General features: G+C 35.7%; 1 protein-coding gene across 1 annotated transcript in view; it reads right to left on the bottom strand.

Annotated features, from left to right (window-relative positions):
* Positions 1–23,252, bottom strand: part of LOC138336515 (uncharacterized) — a 53,725-nt gene that overhangs the window by 26,112 nt on the left and 4,361 nt on the right. The window contains exon 4 of the mRNA XM_069286023.1: positions 22,947–23,069. Within this exon, the coding sequence (XP_069142124.1) occupies positions 22,947–23,069 (123 nt within the window). The remainder of the gene's footprint in view (positions 1–22,946; positions 23,070–23,252) is intronic.

Genomic DNA, 23,252 nt, shown 5'->3' with positions numbered 1-23,252 from the left:
CCTCTCCCTAGCCCTTGGATTATTTACCTGTTTGTAGCTATCATCATAGTCTAGGTCCGAATCAAGTATTAAATTGAAGTCCCCACAAATTATATAATTACCATGGAATTCATTCAAAGTGTCTGATATATTGCTATAAAAACCTGGTCAATCTGTGTTTGGACCATAAAGTGTCAGCAAAGTTATTTTTGTGCCCTCTATTTCTAGCTCTAAATAAAGAAAATTACCAGTCATGTCTTTTTTCTCTCTCAAAATTTTAAAATCAAAATTATTATTGAACAGAATAACCACCCCTCTAGAATTTGACTTATAAGAGCTAAAACAACATTCAAAACCCCATTCTGATCTGATAATATTTTCAATGTCTGTAGTAAAAGCGTGTCTTGGAGACAGCATATATTGTACTGTTTACTTTTTAAAAATGTAAAAACATCTTTTCTTTTATTTTTATCCCCTAGCCCTTGACAGTTTGCAGAGATTATTTTGATACCTTCCATAGTACGGTTATATAGCATTTAGTAATAGCTGACCACATTGAATATATTGAAGAAAGAACTGCAAGAACATGAATATGAGACACAAACAAACACAAAAAAACACAGAGATTTAAAACAATACTTTTTGGCATAGAAATAGCCTGTATGAACATTCCATTACAAGTCTGGCCATCTCCTTAAACAAATATATTGAAGAAATATATGTTTTTTGTAATTCATAAATTTACCTCATGCACAAGAACAACGTTTACTTAATTTACAGCAATTTTTCTCACATCATAAAATTATACGTAAACATGCTAACTTTGTACACATGTAAAGTAAGTTTTCTGAATGTGTAGCAGAAGATAATGGAACTGAAGAAGAATAGCACACCAGTTATCTCCCTTTTGCAGTACCAGTATTATGGATATACATGTACAAATAAGAGTCAAATTTTATTACACTGTGTGCTTATCTTTTAAATATGAAAATTATCATTTTTGTAAAATGGATTACTAGCTATATAGATAGATACTGGAAATTAATGACACCAATTTCTCCAAGATTAAGTCTGATGTCTGTGACTTTATATAGCATAAACTTCCTTATTATATTGAAATTACCAGAAATGAAAATAATTTAAACACTGAAATCAGAGCTATTAGATTTCATTAAAAATGATATAATGGATGCAATCTATAACAAGTATATGTATATAAATCAATATTGTTTTATCAGTATCTATTTACAAAGAAGTATTGTACATTTACATTGTAACTACACATAACATAATTCATGCATATTATAACATATTAAAGAATATATACCTAGGTGAAGTAATTAATATAGTGTATGGTAAAATACACACTCTGCCTGAGTATACATACATTAAGGAAAAGAAAAAAAAATCATTCTTAACATATATACAAGTGAGAGAAAACTTAGCTATAAAAACACCATTAAATTATTACTCTGTCTGTTCTAAGATCACCAATAATCACCAATATTTGTGTAGGTAGTAGTGGTCTCCCCTTATTCAAATGATGTACATAATAGACTTTCACCATTACATTATTCTCTTGTTTGAATATAACATTTAAAATTGACAAGTAATGATTTATATCCTTTAAGTATACATAATCAGTACGTACAGAGATGGTAGGAATCTGTAAAATAATTTAATAAAGAAAATTCTGAACATTAAGAAAATCTCTTATTTCTTGTATATATATTTATTCTGATTTCAACAACTTTATATTTTAATGTATTATTGTTTAGAATACCAGAAGAAAAAATATCTTATATAGAAATTGGATATACACTATACACAAAAAAGCACAAAAAGAAGATCACTTAAGTTTCAATAGAAATTCATATATATATATACATGTATTCTGTGATAAATTTGATTGTGTAAAATCACAAAAATGTCAAAGATAACCTCAAAATATATACCTCAAATACCTCTTCCATATAATATACAGAAGCAAGATACTTGACAATGAAAATATTTATTTTTCTTCAACTTTTAAATGATTTCAGTTCTCATGGGATTGTCTCCCCTTATTCAAAGGATGGACTTCAGACACTTGTGATAATTATGATCATTACAACATTGATTAACTTTACTATGGAAATAATAAATAACTATAATCTGTACCCCATGAGCATACTAAAAAGCACTATTAACCAAATACCAGGTGGTGGGTGTTGTCATAATATCAATAGAGACTAAAATCATTTTAATGAGTATATAAATGAGTATATATCATCTCTAGTAATTAAGGACTCTCAGAAAGACCCCGATTAAAAGACTTTGTTGAAGAAGATATATATATATATATGATAATTATCAACTGGTGTCAACAGACAATAAGTTGTCTCCCTTTATTGGGGGTTGTATCATACACAATAAGAGTATATTAAGTATGATTGTACATTCGAAAAGTTAGTGAGTGGAATTAATTATTCAGATCTTATTTATTGTTCAAGATTTGGTCTGATAATGTCCAAACGAGTTCTGAGCTTCCTGCCCATGAATAACTCAGCTGGTGTGACTTTGGTAAGCGTATGAGGAGTTGTCCTATATGACAATAGGAATGACGCCAGCTTTTGGTTCAATGTTCCTTCCTCATCTTCCAAATTTTTCATACCAGTCTTAAATGTTCTCACCGCACGTTCAGCCTCACCATTTGAACTTGGATGATATGGCACTGATTTGATATGCTTGACGCCATTGATCTTTAGGAATTCTTCAAACTCAGCTGCCACAAACTGTGGTCCGTTGTCTGACACTATTTCTTTTGGTAGTCCGTACGCGGAGAACATATATCGAAGCGCGTTAATAGTGCTTTCAGCACTTGTTGACGACATTCTCACAACGTCCAACCATTTGGAGTGCGCGTCCATGACAACTAAGAACATACTATTCAGGAATGGTCCTGCGTAGTCGATATGTAAACGTTCCCATGCTTTGTTCGGCCATAACCATGGATTGGATCGCGACTGTGGCATGTTAGGTAGTTGTTTTCTACAACTTTCACACTTTGCCACCTTAGTTTCAATATCTGTGTCCAACATTGGCCACCACACGAACAATCTCGCCAACGCCTTCATTCTTACTATTCCTGGATGGTTACCATGTAACTCGCTCAAAATTTCATCCTGGAACCGATCTGGAACAATAACTCGGATTCCTCTCAGGAGACATCCTTCCTCCACTGTCAGTTCCTCTCTGACACGGTAAAAGGGAAGTAACTCATTTTCTGGCTTTTCATGCGACCATCCATTGGTCACAAAGTACATCACTCTAGACAATACAGCGTCCTTTTTCGTTGCTAAGGCAATCTGTGCGGCTGTGATCGGTAACTTGCTCAATTGGATTTTGTTCACCTTCATGGCTTCCTGGTCTATTTCAGCAACATCCTCGGTGTCAACAGGAAAACGCGATAAAGTATCAGCATTCCCGTTCTGAGTAGTTGACCTATACTTTATATCAAATTGATACGACGACAACTGGATAGCCCACCGTTGTAACCGTGAGGTTGCTAGTACAGGAATACCTTTCTTTGGTCCTAGAATCAGTGTCAGAGGTTTATGGTCAGTCAACAAAGTAAATTTTCGTCCGTAAAGATACTGATGAAATTTGCGGACACCATACATGATTGCCAAAGCCTCCTTCTCAATTTGGGAGTAGTTTTTTTCGGTCGCAGTGAGGGTACGCGACGCATACGCGATTGGTCGATCATCTTTGTCAATAGTGTGAGATAGCACGGCTCCTAAACCGTAAGAAGATGCATCTACTGCCAAGGTTACAGGCTTTTCGGGGTCATAATGAACCAATACATCTGATGACACTAAAAGTTCTTTGATTTTTTCACAGGCTGAGTGACAATCTGCTGTCCAATGCCAATCGACCTTGTCTGCCAGTAATGTCGTGAGGGGTTGTACAATTGTAGACATGTTTGGTATAAACTTCCTGTAGTAGTTTACAATGCCTAACCATGACTGAAGCTCTTTCTTATTTTGTGGATCCTTCAACTGTAGGATAGCTTCAACCTTGCGTGGTGATGGGTGGATACCATCTTTATTTACTACGAAAGCGAAATATTCCACCTCCTCCCTCATAAAATAACACGTGTCTTTCCTCAACTTGACACCATAGTCATCCAAACGGTTAAGTGTAGCATTCAGGTTTTGCTGATGAACTACATCATCTTTTCCGGTCACGAGAACATCATCCAAGATACAACCAACACTGTCCAATCCTTGTAGAACGGTTTCCATTGTCCGCTGGAAAATAGCAGGTGCAGACGCTACACCAAATGGAAGCCTGGTGTATCTATACAAACCAAGGTGAGTGTTGATAGTTACATATTTTCGCGACTCCTCATCCAGAAGAACCTGGTTGTAAGCTTGGGTCAAATCCAGCTTTGAAAATTTCTGTCCTCCGTTGAGCTTGGTGAATAGCTCCTCGCTGGTAGGCAGGGGATATTCAGGTACATCCAGCACAGGGTTTATGGTGATTTTGAAATCGCCACATATTCTCACTGAACCGTCCGGTTTCATGACAGGCACTATAGGTGTCGCCCAATCTGAACTTTCCACCTTTTCCACTATGCCAGCTGCCTCTAGTCGCTGAAGTTCTGCGTCTATCTGATCTTTAAGTGCATAAGGTACAGTTCTAGCTTTGAAAAACTTAGGCTGGGTATTGTCCTTCAGTTTGATAGATGCTGTGATTCCCTTAACTGTGCCTAATTTGTCCTCAAATACGGAATATTTCTGCTCGTTGATAGTCATCAGGTTGATCGTTTTCCAGTTAAGATGTAGCTGTCCTAACCAATTTCTACCAAATAAAGCAGGTCCATCACCTTCCACTACTAGCAATGGCAAAAGTTTGTTCTGTCCTTCGTATGACACCTGGACACTAGCCTCGCCCAACACTGGCAATACTTCACCGGTATATGTTTTTAACATAGTTGAGCTGTCTTGTAGTTTAACTTTATCCTTGAACATAGCCCTGTAATCTCTGTCTGATATCAGAGACACTGGTGATCCGGTGTCCAACTCCATCGTTTGAGGTGTCTTTTCAATTTCTAATGAAATACGGATCCCTTTTTGCCCTCTGGACTTGATTGAGAATATCGGCCATACTTCCGAGACCTCTTCTTGGTCAGAATCCTCCATGAAATGGATTTTCGAACTCTTTTTACTTTTCTTAGAGTTTCCCTTTGTCTGTCTGGTTGAATCAGAACTACTAGTACTTTGATTTTTTGAAGTCCAATGTTTATCTTTGGAAGTCTTTGATTTCGGGCACTTTTTATGTAAATGTCCTATCTCTTTGCATGTATGGCACTTACTACTTTTGTAGAAACATCTGTCTGCACTATGGTTCGTCTTACCGCAGCGAAAACATTCCTTGAATGCTTGAAATTTGTTGACATTTCCAGCTTTGTCTACGCTGTCTCCTTTCAATTTCCGTGCCTCATTTTCAGCCATCTCCATGCTCACCGCTATTTCCTTTGCCTTTGACATTGTTAGAGTTGCCTCTGTGAGAAGTTTACGTTGTGTAGGAATCGAGGACAAACCTGACACAAACCTGTCTCTCAATGCATCGTCTAGAAACGTGCCAAATTCACAATGTTCGCTTAGTCGTCTCAGTTCAGCTACATACTGACATACGGTTTCATTCGATTGCTGATTCCTTTGATGGAATTTAAATCTTTCGGCTATAATAAGCGGTTTTGGTTTTAAATGTTGAGATATGAGTTCCTTCAACTCATCGTATGTCTTATCAGAGGGTTTTTCGGGAGATGTGAGGTTCCGCACGAGACCATACATTTTCTGACCCATAACTGTCAACAATATCGAGCGTTGTTTATCAACATCATCAACTCCGTTAGCTATGAAATATTGTTCTACCCTTTCTACATACTCATCCCAGTTCATTTCAAAATCGAATGATTCTATTCTACCGTACACTGCCATGGTTGTGTTTACGTGGAATGGTAACACTGAGAAAAGTTCGGGAACATTCGCCACCTTGGCTGCCGGTGAATGGCTTTTACACTAATTTACAACGATTTTGGTTTACCATACTGCCGTTTCTTCAGCTTCGTTACACCAGAAATCCTCGTCGCCACTGAAATGTCCGGGTGTAGGCTTTCATTAGATGTTATTTCAGGAACAAACACGGCGCACATGTTTCACACTTTATTCCAATATGGCGGGCAGTCAGTAACAACCGCAATAGGCATGCGCAATACACATACAAAGTTAGTGGTACTAAATACCACTATGACTATATGTAATGACAATTACCGCCTGGATGATGACTAGTGCAATAATGTAAAGTATTCCAAATCTACAATAAAATTCCATAACAATTGAGTATCGTTTATGTTTACACACCCTAGTGTGTATTAACACCTATGGCTAATCTATTTGGTCATTTGCTTTTAAATTGCGTTTAAAGCATCTAGTCGCTTATTAAGTATATTTGAGTACTGTATTTTAAAGCGGAAAGATACTATGATGCGATATGTGTGGTTAGCTTCCCTGAATGTAGACTGATTCCCTTCCCTTAGTTCTCTACTCTCCGCCAGGCAGCGCTCCGCTCACTAGGGACCGGTAGCGGGTAACCATGATGATTTTCTGATTGGTCGATCTACATATCCGGTTCGCTGGCATCACTTTTTTTAGACGTGGGAAACCCCTTTATACACGAAGCGACGGATTTTAACGTAAATACTAAATATTTGATTTGAACGACAGATTAACAAAAGTAAATTAGGTTTCAAGTTTTGAAAATATTTCGTGCTAACAGAGCTTAGTATAACAAGTACTGATTGTAATGGACACCATTACATAGTCCCCCAAACGCACCCCCAATTGCAACAAATCTGAAAAAAGTGTGCACTATATGCGCAAAAATACGGTAATACCAGGCTATTTTCAGAGAAATTGATTTGGCAGTAATCATGACTGTATGGCATCCCTTAAAATTTTAAGTTAAAACCCCCATTTACCAATTTTCAATGAAATGCTGACGAAAATTTGAAAACAGGAAGTTTGCCCAGCGACAATCTTTTAAAATTTTCATCATATTGATAAGCATCCCTTAATACCCCTATATACTAATTTTTATTGAAATCAGAGACCAAAATATAAAAACAGGAAGTGAGCCCAGCGGCCATCTTGGAATACCAAAAATCTTTACGGAAATGTTTTTATGTTGTTCGCCATCCCTTAAAACCTCCTGTAGACCAAATTTCATGGAGATCGGAGATCGAAATCTTAAGAACAGGAAATAAGCCAGCGGCCATCTTGGAATACCAAAATCTTTACGAAAACCTTTGCATGTTGTTCGCCATCCCTTAAAACCCCTATATACCAATTTTCATTGAGATAGAAAACCGAAACCTGAAAACAGGAAGTGGGCCAGCAGCCATCTTGGAATACTTAAATCTTTACGAAAATGTTTGCATGTTGTTTGCAATCCCTTAAAACCCCTACATACCAATTTTCTTTGAGATCGGAGACCGAAACCTGAAAACAGGAAGTGGGCCAGCACCCATCTTGGAATACTTAAATCTTTACGAAAATGTTTGCATGATGTTCGCCATCACTTAAAACCCCCATAGACCAATTTTCAACGAGATCAGAGATCGAAACCTGAAAACAGGAAGTTGGCCAGCGGCCATCTTGGAATACCAAAATCTTTACGAAAACCTTTGCATGTTGTTCGCCATCCCTTAAAACCCCTATATACCAATTTTCATTGAGATAGAAGACCGAAACCTGAAAACAGGAAGTGGGCCAGCGGCCATCTTGGAATACTAAAATCTTTACGAAAACCTTTGCATGTTGTTCGCCATCCCTTAAAACCCCTATATACCAATTTTCTTTGAGATCGGAGACCGAAACCTGAAAACAGGAAGTGGGCCAGCAGCCATCTTGGAATACCAAAAATCTTCACGAAAATGTTTTCATGATGTTCGCCATCCCTTAAAACCCCCATAGACCAATTTTCAGCAAGATCGGAGACCGAAACCTGAAAACAGGAAATGGGCCCTGGCGGCCATCTTGGACTTCCGGTTGGAAAAAAAAACCTTTATGCACAATCCCATACCCTAATGAATATGTATGTGAAGTTTCGTGATAATCGGCCCAGTAGTTTCTGAGAAAAGCTGCGGAAACCCGCGCGGCGGAAGAAACCAGAAGAAATAAGAATAAAAATAATTACTTACATAATATATAATAATAATAATAAAAATACTGTTAGAGTATGTTTGACATTGTGTGTAAAAAATCTATTTTGGTCTTTCGCCGTCGAAAACCGATGAACCGCGGTACCACTGGGTTGCGAGCAGCTATCGTGATTTTTTCGTGTTTATTTTTTCTTATTCATTAAAAAAGCGATCTTTGACTATCTCTGAGTCCAAAAGGTTTCGGCTATAGCATTCATTTCTTTATATTTGAGTTGAATGCATCAAGGATTTATAAGTATCATATACGTCCTTGAATGCATCAAATCGGATCTGTTCTCGACATCGACTGTGCATTGTATAACATTAGGCCTACTATACCTGTACCTGCAGTTATCGTGATTTTTTTCATGCAACTTAGTAGAATTTTACGATGCATACGCAGTAGAAAGATATAATCTAAAAAAGATTGTATTGTACAATTTCTCAATGCATAATATAACTTTGATATTCCATGGCATAAAATGAAAACTGTCGTTTTCTCCGTATCAACGTAACACGAGCGTGTGCTTCGTCTCGGCGAAATCTAGCTCATTCCTCTCAGGGGGTGTCTTCAACGACGTTCGAGCATATCAGAAAAAATCAATAAAATAACAAAGATTATCGTGTACTAGTTGGGCGACACCTGAAGGAGTGTCGCGGATGAAATGAAGAGAAGAGAAAGGGAAGATAATTCTTGCTGTTACCCTTAAACGGGACCAATTCCATTAGGTTATGAACGAAAGGCCGATGGGCCTTAACGGTCATCTGACTATTGGCACAATACAACACCTCAAAGAATAAAGAAGTGGCACACAGTTATAAGGCAATCCAAAAAACTCATTTATTAGAAGAAGTGCAGGTCCTGATATATTTAATGAATTAGACCATGAATGAAGGTCCCTTGATCCCCACCATGCTGCAAATCCAATTTCCAGTCTCAAGGTAGTCATTCATGTTACAGGCTCAATATCAGGTCTCTATAGGCCTTTAAGTTATTCACACGAAGTCGTTAAAAAATTTTTAACCTATTTTACCTGATGAAGGTCAAGATAATTTATTTGAACAAACTATATAGCCCTTCATCCAAGCATGCCGCAGACCCTATATGAGTACCCTGGGACTTTTGGTTCTTGAGAAGAAGTCGTTTAAAGATTTTAGCATTTTTGACCCCTGTGACCTTGAGTGAAGGTCAAGGTCCTTCATTTGAACAAACTTGGTAGCCATTCATTCTAGCATGCGACAGACCCAATATCAGATCTCTAGGCCTCTTGGTTATTCACAAGAGGTCATTTAAAGATTTTACCCTATTTGACCCCTGTGACCTTGAATGAAGGTCATTGTCCTTCATTTGAACAAAGTTGGTAGCCATTCATCTGTGCATGTCACAGGCCCAATATCAGGTCTCTAGGCTACTTATTTATTCACATGAAGTCGTTTAAAGATTTTAGCCTATTTGACCCCTGTGATCTTGAATGAAAGTCAAGGTCATCTGTTTGAACAAATTTGGTAGCCATTTATTCTAGCATGCCAGAGACCCAATATCAGATCTCTAGGCCTCTTAGTTATTCACAAGAGGTCATTTAAAGATTTTACCCTATTTGACCCCTGTGACCTTGAATGAAGGTCATTGTCCTTCATTTGAACAAAGTTGGTAGCCATTCATCTGTGCATGTCACAGGCCCAATATCAGGTCTCTAGGCTACTTATTTATTCACATGAAGTCGTTTAAAGATTTTAGCCTATTTGACCCCTGTGATCTTGAATGAAAGTCAAGGTCATCTGTTTGAACAAATTTGGTAGCCATTTATTCTAGCATGCCAGAGACCCAATATCAGATCTCTAGGCCTCTTAGTTATTCACAAGAGGTCATTTAAAGATTTTACCCTATTTGACCCCTGTGACCTTGAATGAAGGTCATTGTCCTTCATTTGAACAAAGTTGGTAGCCATTCATCTCTGCATGTCACAGGCCCAATATCAGGTCTCTAGGCTACTTATTTATTCACATGAAGTCATTTAAAGATTTTAGCCTATTTGACCCCTGTGACCTTGAATGAAAGTCAAGGTCATCTGTTTGAACAAATTTGGTAGCCATTTATTCTAGCATGCCACAGACCCAATATCAGATCTCTAGGCCTCTTAGTTATTCACAAGAAGTTGTTTAAAATCTTTTAGCCTATTTGACCCCTGTGACCTTGAATGAAGGTCAAGGTCATTCATTTGAACAAACTTGGTAGCCCTTCATCCCAGCATGCTACAGGCCAAATATCAGTACCCTGGGCCTTTCATTTGAATGAAAAAGTTTCGCACTGCAGACTGCAGACGGCGCACGATGACGGACGATGCATGATGACAATAGATCTTCCTGACCCAAAAATATACCTGAGCTTGAAGTCATTTAAGGATTTTAGTCTATTTGACCCCTGTGACCTTGAATAAAGGTCAAGGTTATTTATTTAAACAACCTTGGTAGTTCATTGTATAATATATACTGGCAGTTAACCTGAAAGATACAATATAATTGATTGTCTATAAAAACACCAATAAAGGAATGTAATTAAAAAATGAAAAAATCCTTTTAAGTTACATCCTCAATACTAACTCCATGGGTAACTATCACTGACGTAATATCCACTCTTGGAATATCTCATAGTAACTTGGAGCCACTTCAGAAGAAACAAACTGACCAATCACAGGCTTGCAGAAATCATTTTTGGCTACATCCTCAATACTCCAGGGGTTACTATCACTGACGTAATATCCACCCATGGACTAATATCTCTTAGTAAAATTGGATGCAGTTCAGAAGAAAACAAGAGGCCCAAGAGGCCTTGATGGTCACCTGAGTGCTGATACAGAAAGAACATTGCAAAGTTGGTTCAAATCTTTAAAAAAGCATTTATGAATTAAAAGAAACCCCTTTTGGACCCAATCCTCAGGCCCCGGGGGGTCAGTCATGGAAAATTTGTTAATAGGATTCAATGGCCATATCATACTGATAATTCTGACAACATTTGACTCATTTTCTATTACAAATGACCAAATAATGTTCAAAAATGTGTTTTCCCTATAAAAACTATAGTAAACTTGACCCCTCCCTCCCCAAGGTTCATATATAATTCATAATTATTGTAAAGGACCTTAAGACCTTTCCATCTATGAAGAGTATTTGATTCTACCATTTCCACAATTTTAGATGAAGGTTTTTGAAGTTTAAGCCTATCCTATTTGACCCATTTTAGCCCCACCCCTCAGGCCCCTGGGGGTCAGTTATGGGAAATATGTTAATATGATTCATTGACCATTTCATACTGATAATTCTGATTCATTTTCTATTACAAATGACCAAATAATGCTCAAAAATGTGTTTTACCTAAATAAACTATAGTAAACTTGACCCCCTCCCCACGTGATTCCATCTATGAAGAGTATTTGATTCCACTATTTCTTGAATTTTAGAAGAAGATTGTTGAAGTTTTAGCCTAATTGACCCCTTTTGGCCCCAACCCTCAGGTTCCTAGGGGACCATATAATTCACAATTTTGATTGACCTTTGGCCTTGAAAGGTCTCTGCAAAATTAGATTAGGTCACTGGAGACTTCATCTCAGGTGACCTCAAAACTGAGTCCTGCATAGACTTCCTTTCAAGATTACAGAGAAAGTGACACCCAACTTCAAACCAACCCCTGAGTGATAGTAACCCCTGGCGTATGGAGAAGGATTAGGCTATTACTCTGCTATTTTCTTAAATAAAGGGAGACTTAAAACTTGAATGTGGTATTTTATAATTGTCCCTATGACATACAATTAAGCAAGGAGTTCATCATAATTGCTATTGCTGCCTGGAATATGCATTTTCATGAATAATCATGCAAAAGTCTCTGCTAGCTACCCCCATTTTATCGAGAAAAAAAAGTTAAAAAAATGGTAATAATAGACAATATCGCCTGGCTGGCACTCAATCTCTTACAAATACATACATTCTAGAGAACAAGAAATGTTAAACAGTTTTTTACAGAGAAAAAAAAAACAAAATAAAACTACTGCTATAATCAAGTTAAAATAACCAGAAAATGTATAAATCTATGCAATAGATGTATAAATGTATGTATGTACTTCATATGATTGCAATTACTATACATACATGTATAATGTATATGGTATGTCGGAGTGAATGTGTATATGCCTGTATTATGTAATGTACTATAAAATGTCTTGAAAAATAAAAAAAAAATATAAAAAAAATAAAATAACCAGAATTCATTTAATATGGATTTTATCGTTTCATAATGACACAGCATCAAAGATTTGAAAAATATCATGTAATTAATACATACATGTACATCACGAATAATCATGTAAAAGTCTCTGCTACCCCCGTTTTATCAATAAGAAACTGTTTTTCCACATGTAGATAAAAAAAAATGTCAAAATATAGACAATATTGGTCTGACCGAATACTCAATCCAAAACTAAACATACATTTCTCTGTTTTTGCAATTCTTTTAGTGATATTGAGCATTTTGCTAGAAAATATACCTTAAAAAATAATAAGCCAATTACCTCCCTTTATCCAATTCCAATGAAAACTGTTCATATGAACATTTAAAGAATATAAAGTTTTTAATTTAAAACCCACGTACCCTTTAACAAGTAAGTCAGTTGTTTGATGGTATACATGCATCTGATCATACATGTTCTTGCATAAGATATTTAACAATACAGTGCTTTAATCAAGAAATGCCTTGGAAATGTATAATGCTAATTCGAAAATCATGTTGGGCAATTAGGGTAATGAGTTATATTAGGTGCCAATTTTTCTAATTATCATAACATTTATGAGACCTTTTATGAGAACTCTATTCGTGGGGCCACGGTGACCAAGTGGTAAAGTTGTCCCAACATATTACCACAAGCCGTCCACCTCTGGGTCACAAGTTCGAATCCTATGTGGAGAATTTGCCAGGTACTGACAGTTGGTCGGTGATTTTTCTCCAGGTTCTCCGGCTTTCCTCCACCATCAAACCTGGCACGTCCTTAAATGACCCTGCATGGCTGTTAATAGGACGTTAAACTAATAAAAAAAGAGAACTCTATTCTATATCCGAATTGTACATCCTAATTGGAACACATATGGTACCAGGTAATTAAATTATTTTAAATCCTTGATACTGCTGAATGATATGAAAATCAGTTAAATAAATCATCACATTAAAGGATCTATTTGTAGCTTTTATTCATACGCAGAAATGAATTACTTAATTGGTACATCTTTCATACTTCAGTCTTTTGTTTTATTAATCATATTTAATTTTTATATTGAGGAAGATTACCTACATATACATATATATAGGTACTAGTATTTAAAATAGTTACCGTTTCCAAGTGTTATTCATCACAGATGAAAAAAAAGTCAACAGCAAGCAAATCATATATTTAAAAGTCTATACCTTAACCGAAATGGCTTTCAATGTATCAATTTTTTTTTTTAAATTGTTTTTTTGATTTAGAAACATTTTGAAAACCTTTCTCAAGCTGATGAGGCTGTTACAAGTTTGACATTCACTACTGTATAGTGAGTGTTATAACTAGGTCTCCTTTTACCTAGATACTGTATGATATTTTAAAAAACCCCAGAAAACTGTTGTTATTTTGGAAATAAAATGTCAAAATATCCTTAAAGGCTCGTGGTATTTCAAATTTTATAAATTTAAGTTTAATAAATTTCAAATGATGTAGCCATGAGTGTAAGATTCTATTTATCACATAACTAGTATTAATCAAAACATAGTCAAAACTTCAGTGATTCTGACAGTGGCGTAGGAAGATGAAACGTAGTGGGGGGGGGGGGCAAAGGTCCTCAATATTTCATAATTTCATAACACCCCCCACCCCCCACCCCCGCGCCCCGCACCCACAGGAGATACTTGATTTACTTTTTTCATATATCATTACATATTTATTGGGGGTCCGAGGGATTTGAACATACCGGATTCACACCATCGGCACATTGTTGTGTAACTCAAAATAATAATCAACTGATTGTCTTGCTAAGACATATAAACAAATAAATCTTTTAAGAAGCATTTTTTGTAATAGTATAATTCCTTGATGGACATTTTTAGTCTAGTTCGTGTGTATTGAATTTTCATTATTAAAGGTTTAAACATTACATGCTTGAATGTTTTAGGAAACACGCAGCGAAATATTTTCTAAAAAGTTCAAAAATGTGTAGGAGGACCCTTTTTTCTTTCAAATGTGAATTTTTAGAATATTTCACTCGGCAAAAATGGGGGGGGGGGGGGGCAAAAAGACATGTCCAGGGGCACCAAGAAGATATCAACAACTTCCTTTACAAGGAAAAATCTTACAAATTTTCTTGAACATTGTTTATTTAATTCTAGATCTATTGAATCCTTGAGAGAATAGCCAGGGCTTAAGCTCTGGGTCAAAATTGGGATTACTTTGTTTAGTTTCAATTCTGTTTTATGTAAGAGTGGCGAATCAGGCTTGGATTCGACGTGTCAACCGAGATAATCATACAACATCAGACGTCATTAATATCTACGACGCCACAATAACTATGACATGACTGTATATAACATTGCTAAATGGGTCAGAGTGATATTATACATGTATGCTAATTTTCACAACACGGGTCAATCTGATGATTCCTGTCGGCATCCTAATTATTACGCAGAAGTTGTCTATCACTATACACAACACAGCAAAATTGTAAAATGAATTTTCATTAATATATTATTGCCCTCACCCACCCAGTCTGTACAGTAACTTAAGCCTAAGCAATTATTATGTGTCATGTAAAACTGCAGTGCATACAAATGTCCATATCTACATGTAATAATGTTGATCATATCCATTGTCAAACTACATATACATTGTTACCATTTTTTTTTCTGGTTTGTTTTCTTTAGTTGTCTAAAATTCAGATTACTCAAAGACGTTTCGGTACCTTCTGAAAGTCATTTCGCCCTGTTCACTTTATGATACCGAAAAGACTTCCGCATGTAACGAAGCTAACGTTACGTACGTTACATGTGAGCCTACGCACTACCGAAACGATAGATATGTGCATGACTTTATGGTTTAACTACTAGCAATTTAATCATATGCTCAAACAATATATTAGGAGATACATATATTCAAACGGCATCTGCCTCAAAGTCGGTACAGTTGTCAGTTTACGTGCTGTTAAGCCACGATTTAGAACACATGCATGGTTCTGTTGTCAGACAGTCACTCGCGATGGTGATCATAAACAGACTGTAAACAGTACCTAACGTTATATTTGCAGGCCTACAAAAACAATCAAATATATCTGATAATGCTAATATCCACCGATAATGATATTGATGTCTATAACAAGTAAAATGAACAATTACTTACCTGATGATGCCGGATTTAACTTGAACATCAAGGCGGCTTCAACGTTTTTACTCAACCGGATACAAACAATACACATTCCTTATAGGGGGCGCGATAGTCTGCGCCATGATTTTGTGCGTTCGAGACAGTACAAATAGATTCATTTCACTGTTGCACTTGTTGGGCGCATTTTGTAACATAAATTTGATGATTAGTGCATACATTATTTACTCATTTTATAATGTTTAGTCACTTCTACAGAAAATTTCAAAAATATCACTCATTTTTAAATGGTACATTTGCCGGTCCAATCGTTCAGAATAGCTCAGAAGGAAGGCGCCTGGGACCCCGAAATATCTCGTCTGTTGTGGAAATTTACCGAGAACCTGCGAAATACCACCTTTATTCATGGCTGTATTGTGGCCGTTGTATATAACATTTCCAAAAGTAAGAACTACCGTTTTGTTCAGAATTACAAGGACTTTTTATATGTAGAGTTCTAGCTTCTCAGCTTTATAAATTTATTTACTAGGATAGATTAAACAGAAATCAGTGGTCAAAATGCCGATTTTGGGGGTTTTACACCAAAATATCTCGACGTTTTGAATTTTCACAGCTAAGGTGATTATATCAATCGATAGATCACGCCGTGATTAGCTTACATTCAAAATTTCAGCAAAATATATCGTTGGATTTCCTTATTACTCAAATCGCGGTTATAAGCGGGTTGATAGCTAAAAGTTGTCGTGTTAACATTTCGTTCCGAAGTGAACGATAACAGTTGTTATCGTACCTTACGTCTCTTCATTTCATATTAAAGAACAACAAAAAACTTTGTGATTTGTTATCACTGTGTTATTATCCTTTTTTTCACTTTTCTTCATGCTGAAACAACAGCTACATGCACATTACATTTACAATTTTTTTATTTTTCCTATAAGGAAATACTCTATCATACAACAATGTTATCTGCTTCTTATAAAGAAAATCACTGTATATAAAAAAGCAGAAATCTGGTTTAGTGTTAACGTGCAGATCTTCTGATCTTTCGATTCTCCACCGGCGGCAATTTTTTTCAATTTTTTTTTAATAAATCATGCAAACATGCCTATTCAATCTATTCACAATATCTGGCGAGGGCTACATGTACATGTAGCTCTATTACTACAGAATAAATAATTATATATCTGAGGATTTACATCGGATATATACATGGTCAGTATCTTACAGTAGCTAGGCCAAGGACGTGTCCTTGAACGGGCCTGTTTGTTTTATTTTGGTGTTGACACGGAAAGACGAGATGACTCCTGTCTCATGGACATTAAAACAAATCATTTATTTCATCTAGGCAAATAATAATTTGAAAATTCCATATACCGCCTGCAAGGAGACGTCCTAGGCCTATCTCTACCCACAATACACTTGATCGTGGTCTTATACACATATGTATTATGTAACTTTTCATCGATAATTTGATCCAGATATAGCTGTCTTCGACAGATGTATTTAGAATTATGAATATGTGGAAGGAACGTATGTACAAGATAAAAACAACCCATCTCAACTGCTATTCCGGGACCCTTAAATGTAATATTGGTCACCTCAGCCCAAGCACAGGGGCACGCAAATTATTCATTATGTAAAATAATTCCTATGTACGTCATGTCCACATGACTGAAAATTATATATTATGTAAATATCGGTTAGCTTGTAATAATAATAATAATAATAATAATAAGAAACGGAGCAAAAAAAATATGTCCCCCCACTTCGTTTGGGGGACATAATTATAGGAACGACGTTAATGACGTTATTTCTCTTAACGGAAGTAGCCGTCTCCATGATGACATATCATACTCAGAAATGATGCGCACTCTGGAGTTGGAATTCTCATTCAAGATGATTAGTCGCTACCAATCCTCAGTGTAGACTGGTTCCCTTCCCTTAGTTCTCTACTCTCCGCCAGGCTGCGCTCCGCTCACTTGAAGCGTACGCAAGGGAGGTAACTGAGGTGGGCACCAGTCTAGTCCTCAGTGAAGCGTATACAAGGGAGGTAACTGAGGCGGGAGCCAGTCTACCCTGAAAGTGACGAGAAACAACTGCTCACCATGGTATAAATATAGAGTTGAAGTTATGGGATAAATAAGTTCCCAACGCTTGACTGTTGTTTATCACGTTTTATGGTTCGTTACATATGTGCCGTAACTGGGCGAAAATTTTGATGTCATTTTTTCTTCAGTAATCTATTGAAAACCATAAGGTTTGATTAATTTAGCTGTGAAAATCATTCAAATGGCTTCAAATGCCTTATAAACGTTAGTTAAAAAAAGAAATTATGTACTGTAAAACTGTTGTTGTCTATGCCTTATGTATGCTTAGATCGAAACATACATGCAGAAATCACTTAACAATTACTAATAACACTGCAAAAATGTTAAATAAAATTGTAGACCACAATTCGCTTCCATGGTCTGGCAGTACTCCAATATAAATGTAAATGTGATGATTTTTGGCAGTACTTGTAAAATTAAAACCTATGCATTGAAAGTTTTGTAATTATCAAAATGTTAGTAAATTTTGGTGATGAATGGCATATTAAAAGCTCTTCGTGATTCATGAGACTGAAAAATACGGCACATATAACTTTAACTTTCAATTTTGAAATTACACCCGCTAAAATTTATGTCTTTTCATATTTTGAAAATGAACTAACTCGAGTTTGATAAACAACAGTAATTTGTTAAGGATCAACACCTCTGAGGTTTCAGTCTCGTTGAAGTCTAGTTTCGACCTAGATCAAAGAGGTCTTGAGATTTGTAATGTAAATAATTCCTTTTGTTTTCTGGGTATTTTTATATCTGTTTCGGCAGGGCTCGCGCTGTCAGTCGCCATAGGCGCCAATGGCGAATTTGAAATGCATTTGGCGATTTAAAAACAGCATTGGCGAAAGTAAAAAATTCTATGAACCCAAAGTTTTCCTCCCACTACAGACGTTTCCATACGGTGAAATTCGCCAATTCTAGCCATACACCACACAATGGGGCACTGGCTTGATAATTAGGTAAACAAAAGAGGTGTGAACACTCCCTGACCACCACCCAGATCCTAATTAGCTGCCTGGGGCTGTTTCCATCTGGGCTTAGTTAGTTAGTAGTGTCACACGTGTGTATTACACCTGAAGTTGATCGGCCGATTGCATTGGCCACCATTAGAAAAAAATTACCTGGCCTTTCAATACATTTTGTGATTACAGCTAGTGAGCATTACATCAAAAACAAACACTGCTTACAACTGTAAATGATTTACTCACGTTTTTACTGTTTAATAGGCCTAACTGTCCCCCAACTCACAAAGTTTGCAATCGTAATGGCCGCCATTTTGGATAATTGTAATAGTCGGCCCGGATCGGTACAATTTCAGGAATTCATAAAATCATGTTAAAAAAATAGGAAGGAATTTTTTCCCAAAATTTTTGTGTACATTTTTGAAAAAATTACATTATGAAAATATATTAATAGTAAATATAAATACTTTTTAATCAATCAAATTTCAAAGCAATTTTCACTTTTTCCTTCTCTCAAATTAGACATATTTTTTATAATTTCAACTGATACTGAACAGGTTTGACAATTTTTTTTTAATTTAGTACTTCTGTTGTGATGAAAATTAATTAAATATTTCCATTCAATTAAGCGCAGTATTTTATATATATATATATATATTTCAATAAAAGATATATAAAATATAAAGGTATTAGGATTGAAATACATGTTTAATTGGTATTGTTTCCCGTTCTTTTAATCAATATAAAAAATTGTCCCCGTGAAGAATACCCATGTAGATCAACACGCGACCGCTAATTTCAATTGGCGAATCCAATTTTTGACCCAGAGCTAGCCCTGTTCGGTAATATTACACTCTGAATTTCAAAAACATGAGTATTGGAATTGTTTACGAAGGAGCTTAAATATACCCACGGCAGTAAAAAAAGAAAACTCTCATTCAGGTTTTATGGATGAATTTCTTCCTACGCAAGTAGAGTCTCGCTTGAAGCCAAACCAAGTAAATAAATTTGGCCTTGATTCGTTTTCAATGTCGTTTATGAAACAATGGCTGCATGGTCACATGGTTAGTATCTTACAATACAAGGTTTATTTTGTTGATCGACACGGAAATATGAGATGACTCAGCAAATCCGCATCATCTCGACTTTCCTAAAATCCAAAATACCTTGTTCAATTAGGGACTGTTTTTTACTGGTGTGTAAACTGCAAAGTGGATCGAAAATTGTCACTCCTGCTAAATTACTGTGAAATCATTGATTTTCGTGGGGGTTTAATTTTCGTGGATTTCGTTTTTTGACCAAAATCAACGAATTTACATCCCCACGAAAATATATATACCTATACCAATGTCATGTTAGTTTATGCGTTCATACATTGTAGGATAATTATTACCTCAGTATAAATATTTGTGATATGACTGTTCTCAAAATTTGGTATATAGAATTAAATTCGCCAAATCACAGTAGGATTAAATGACAAACAAACCTAAAATGATGTTTTCTAATAATACTCTGAGTATCTGTCAAGGGGAATCATTGTGTGCATGTTTGGACATATTTCTTATTCGGATGGAAATCCCTATCGTTTTTGTTATGTTTTAGGTATTTCCATTTCGGGTTAGTTATTGTTCTGTTTTTTTCTTCTTATTATTAGGGATTTAATTTTACGGATTGAAATAGCTATTCTTCAATTTTTCTTGTTTTTCTTCTCATTATTTGTATTTCGGATTATTTCCACAAATCTTGTTAGCACTATGTCTGATTAACGGTACACTCTACGACGTTCAAATTTGCACATGATGTGAACGTGGACTGTAAGTTCTTGAAAAGCACGTTCGGTTGTGTATGATTGCTTTCAAGGTCAAGGTCACAAGCATAAAAAACTGATTTTTCATAATTTCATAACCGTACGCTGTACAACATGTGCGTTTAGTTATTCATGAAGATCGTAACAATGCACTTTATTTCTCATTACATGTTATCAGAGATGATGTCAGGGTCAGGAGTTCACTAGGGGGGTGAAATGAAGTCAAACAAAGGTCAAACATGAAATTGATGATAAAGATATTTTGAAGAGCATGCTCTCGGGCATATATAATGACCAATGTCAAGGTCATATAATTCAAATGGTGCAAATATAGGACATCAAAAATCGAAATTTTAAATTTGGTTTGTCCTTACAGCATTTTTTTCAATTCATTTAAACCTACATGTACATTTTTTTATTCTTTGCACGTGTATTATTTGAAGGTCATATGCAGATAAATAGCGGTATTAATATAGCCCTGCAAATATGCCGATTCGTTCGTTTTCAGTAAATTTTACCGTAATTTGTGATATTGCAGCGCCTTTATCATTTAATGCAGGGTGTTGATTTTTCGTAAAATTAGACTTTGGAATATTGTCTGTAATCTACATAAAGTTTTCATTATAATGTGAAACATCTAAAAATGGTGGAAATATAGCCCTGCGAATATGGTGATTCGTTCTTTTTCTGTAATTTTGCGGGATATCAGTGCCTTTACAATGTGGCGTAGAATAGTCGTTTTTCGCACACTCAAATGTGTATATGCTACAGAACAATGTCTACAGCAGTTGTGAGTTTCAACGTCATATCATTCATAAAATGGCAATTTGGTCTTCGGTCGCAGAGATCATCTCGAGTTGTGTCCCTTTGACCATGATTCATTTACTTACTATCAAGTGAAAGCCAAGGATATGTATTGCTTTTACAAGAATGCATAAGAACAAATAGAGTTGCGAACATGACGATGAAAATTTCAAAAAAAAAATGTTTATACCTATCAAAGACTGGACATTTGTTTGATAATGTGTGCCATTTTATTAATGTGTAGTTAATGTGTATTATTTTTATTTTTTTTTAATTTCAATTTTCTTGTTGTTTTTTAGTACTATATATGATTCATCAAATTAGATTAGGTGACAAACAACAAGAAAATTGAATTGTGGTACATGTCTATTATGTTACACGTTGCCATGATTCAATGGTGTCATTGACTCCTCTAATCTAGTGTTAATACCCCGGACGTCAAAAAGCAATCTTTGCTCTTATCCAAAAATCTCTGATATAGTTATTTGTTGAATTTTGCCGATTGGTATGTATATAATACAATCCTGGTAGACGTGGAGTTCTCACCCTTGAGGTTTTTTTTTAAAATATTCATGATGGCGTCCAAGATGGCCACCGAATATTGAATATTTGTCGTTCAGATCAATTTTCTGTATAGATTACTGTCCGTCAACAATTCTGCAAATAAACCAATTGACCTTTGACCATTATCACCTCCACATTGTCAAAATAATTGACATCCATATTTTTTTAAAAGATGGTCGATTATATATTATACTTTAGATATAAATTTAAGCACTTTTATAGGAGGTTTAGTGGATATAATTAGATTATTTTCAAACTTTGTAGGTAGTTAATTTTGCTTAACTGCCTATGAAATTACCATTATGAACTCACAAACAATTCTCCAGTGAATTAATTAAAGATGCTCCACCGCTGACAAATGGTATATTTTCACTATCAAAAACAGGAGCAGGCGATTTAGTATTTTTCTTCAGTAACAAAAGTTACTTACTTTACACCATTATAACCTTTGAAAAGTTTGAGCTTCTAATTTTACTTCAAGTTAAAATTACAAAAAAATAATTAATTGCATCCCGAAAAAATTCCGCGGCACTATATCCTATATGGAATGAAGTACTGATTGCGCATGCACCAAAAGCAAAATACATTATTTTATATTACTTTTTCTGTTAATTAGACATATATATACACTATTAAATACCCATTATTGTTCAAGTGATGAATATCATTTATGCTCTGTCGGCGGTGGAGCATCTTTAAGGATGTGACATACGAAATATTAAGTAAGTTCCTCTGAAAGCCCAATAACAATTAAATTAAAAGTGATTAGTACATTTTAAGCCAATAAATCACATGACCATTGCCTCATGACCTTGACCCCTTCACATGGTTATATAAAGTGACACCATCATTACTTTGAAAGAGGGTGGACTACTGATCATTTAGATATATGGTATCAACCGTCATCACGGAAAGGCCACGGAATAATTACATAGTACTATAAAGCAAATACAGCATTTTAATGTCGGTCAATATTTTATCTTGGGTCGATATAACCATGTATCGACCTCATCGAAATGCTATATTTGTATAATAACTACCAATAGGTAAATCATGCCTCCGGATCACTAGTAAATCATGCCTCCGGATCACTACCTTGAACATGATGTTCTGACACGTATCTATGACGTCTACATCCGGGTCATGGGTGTCAGCTGTCACAAGGACGAGGTAGATGGCAGGTTCAGTCAGCAACACGGGATAAAGTGACTTCAGTAACTGTGAATGAATACGGGATAAAGTGACTTCAGTAACTGTGAATGAATACGGGATAAAGTGACTTCAGTAACTGTGAATTAATACGGGATAAAGTGACTTCAGTAACTGTGAATTAATACGGGATAAAGTGACTTCAGTAACTGTGAATTAATACGTGATAAAGTGACTTCAGTAACTGTGAAT

This window comes from Argopecten irradians, chromosome 12 (assembly GCF_041381155.1).
Source record: "Argopecten irradians isolate NY chromosome 12, Ai_NY, whole genome shotgun sequence".
Taxonomy (NCBI): Eukaryota; Metazoa; Mollusca; class Bivalvia; order Pectinida; family Pectinidae; genus Argopecten; species Argopecten irradians.
This window is presented reverse-complemented; position numbering and strand designations above follow the sequence as displayed.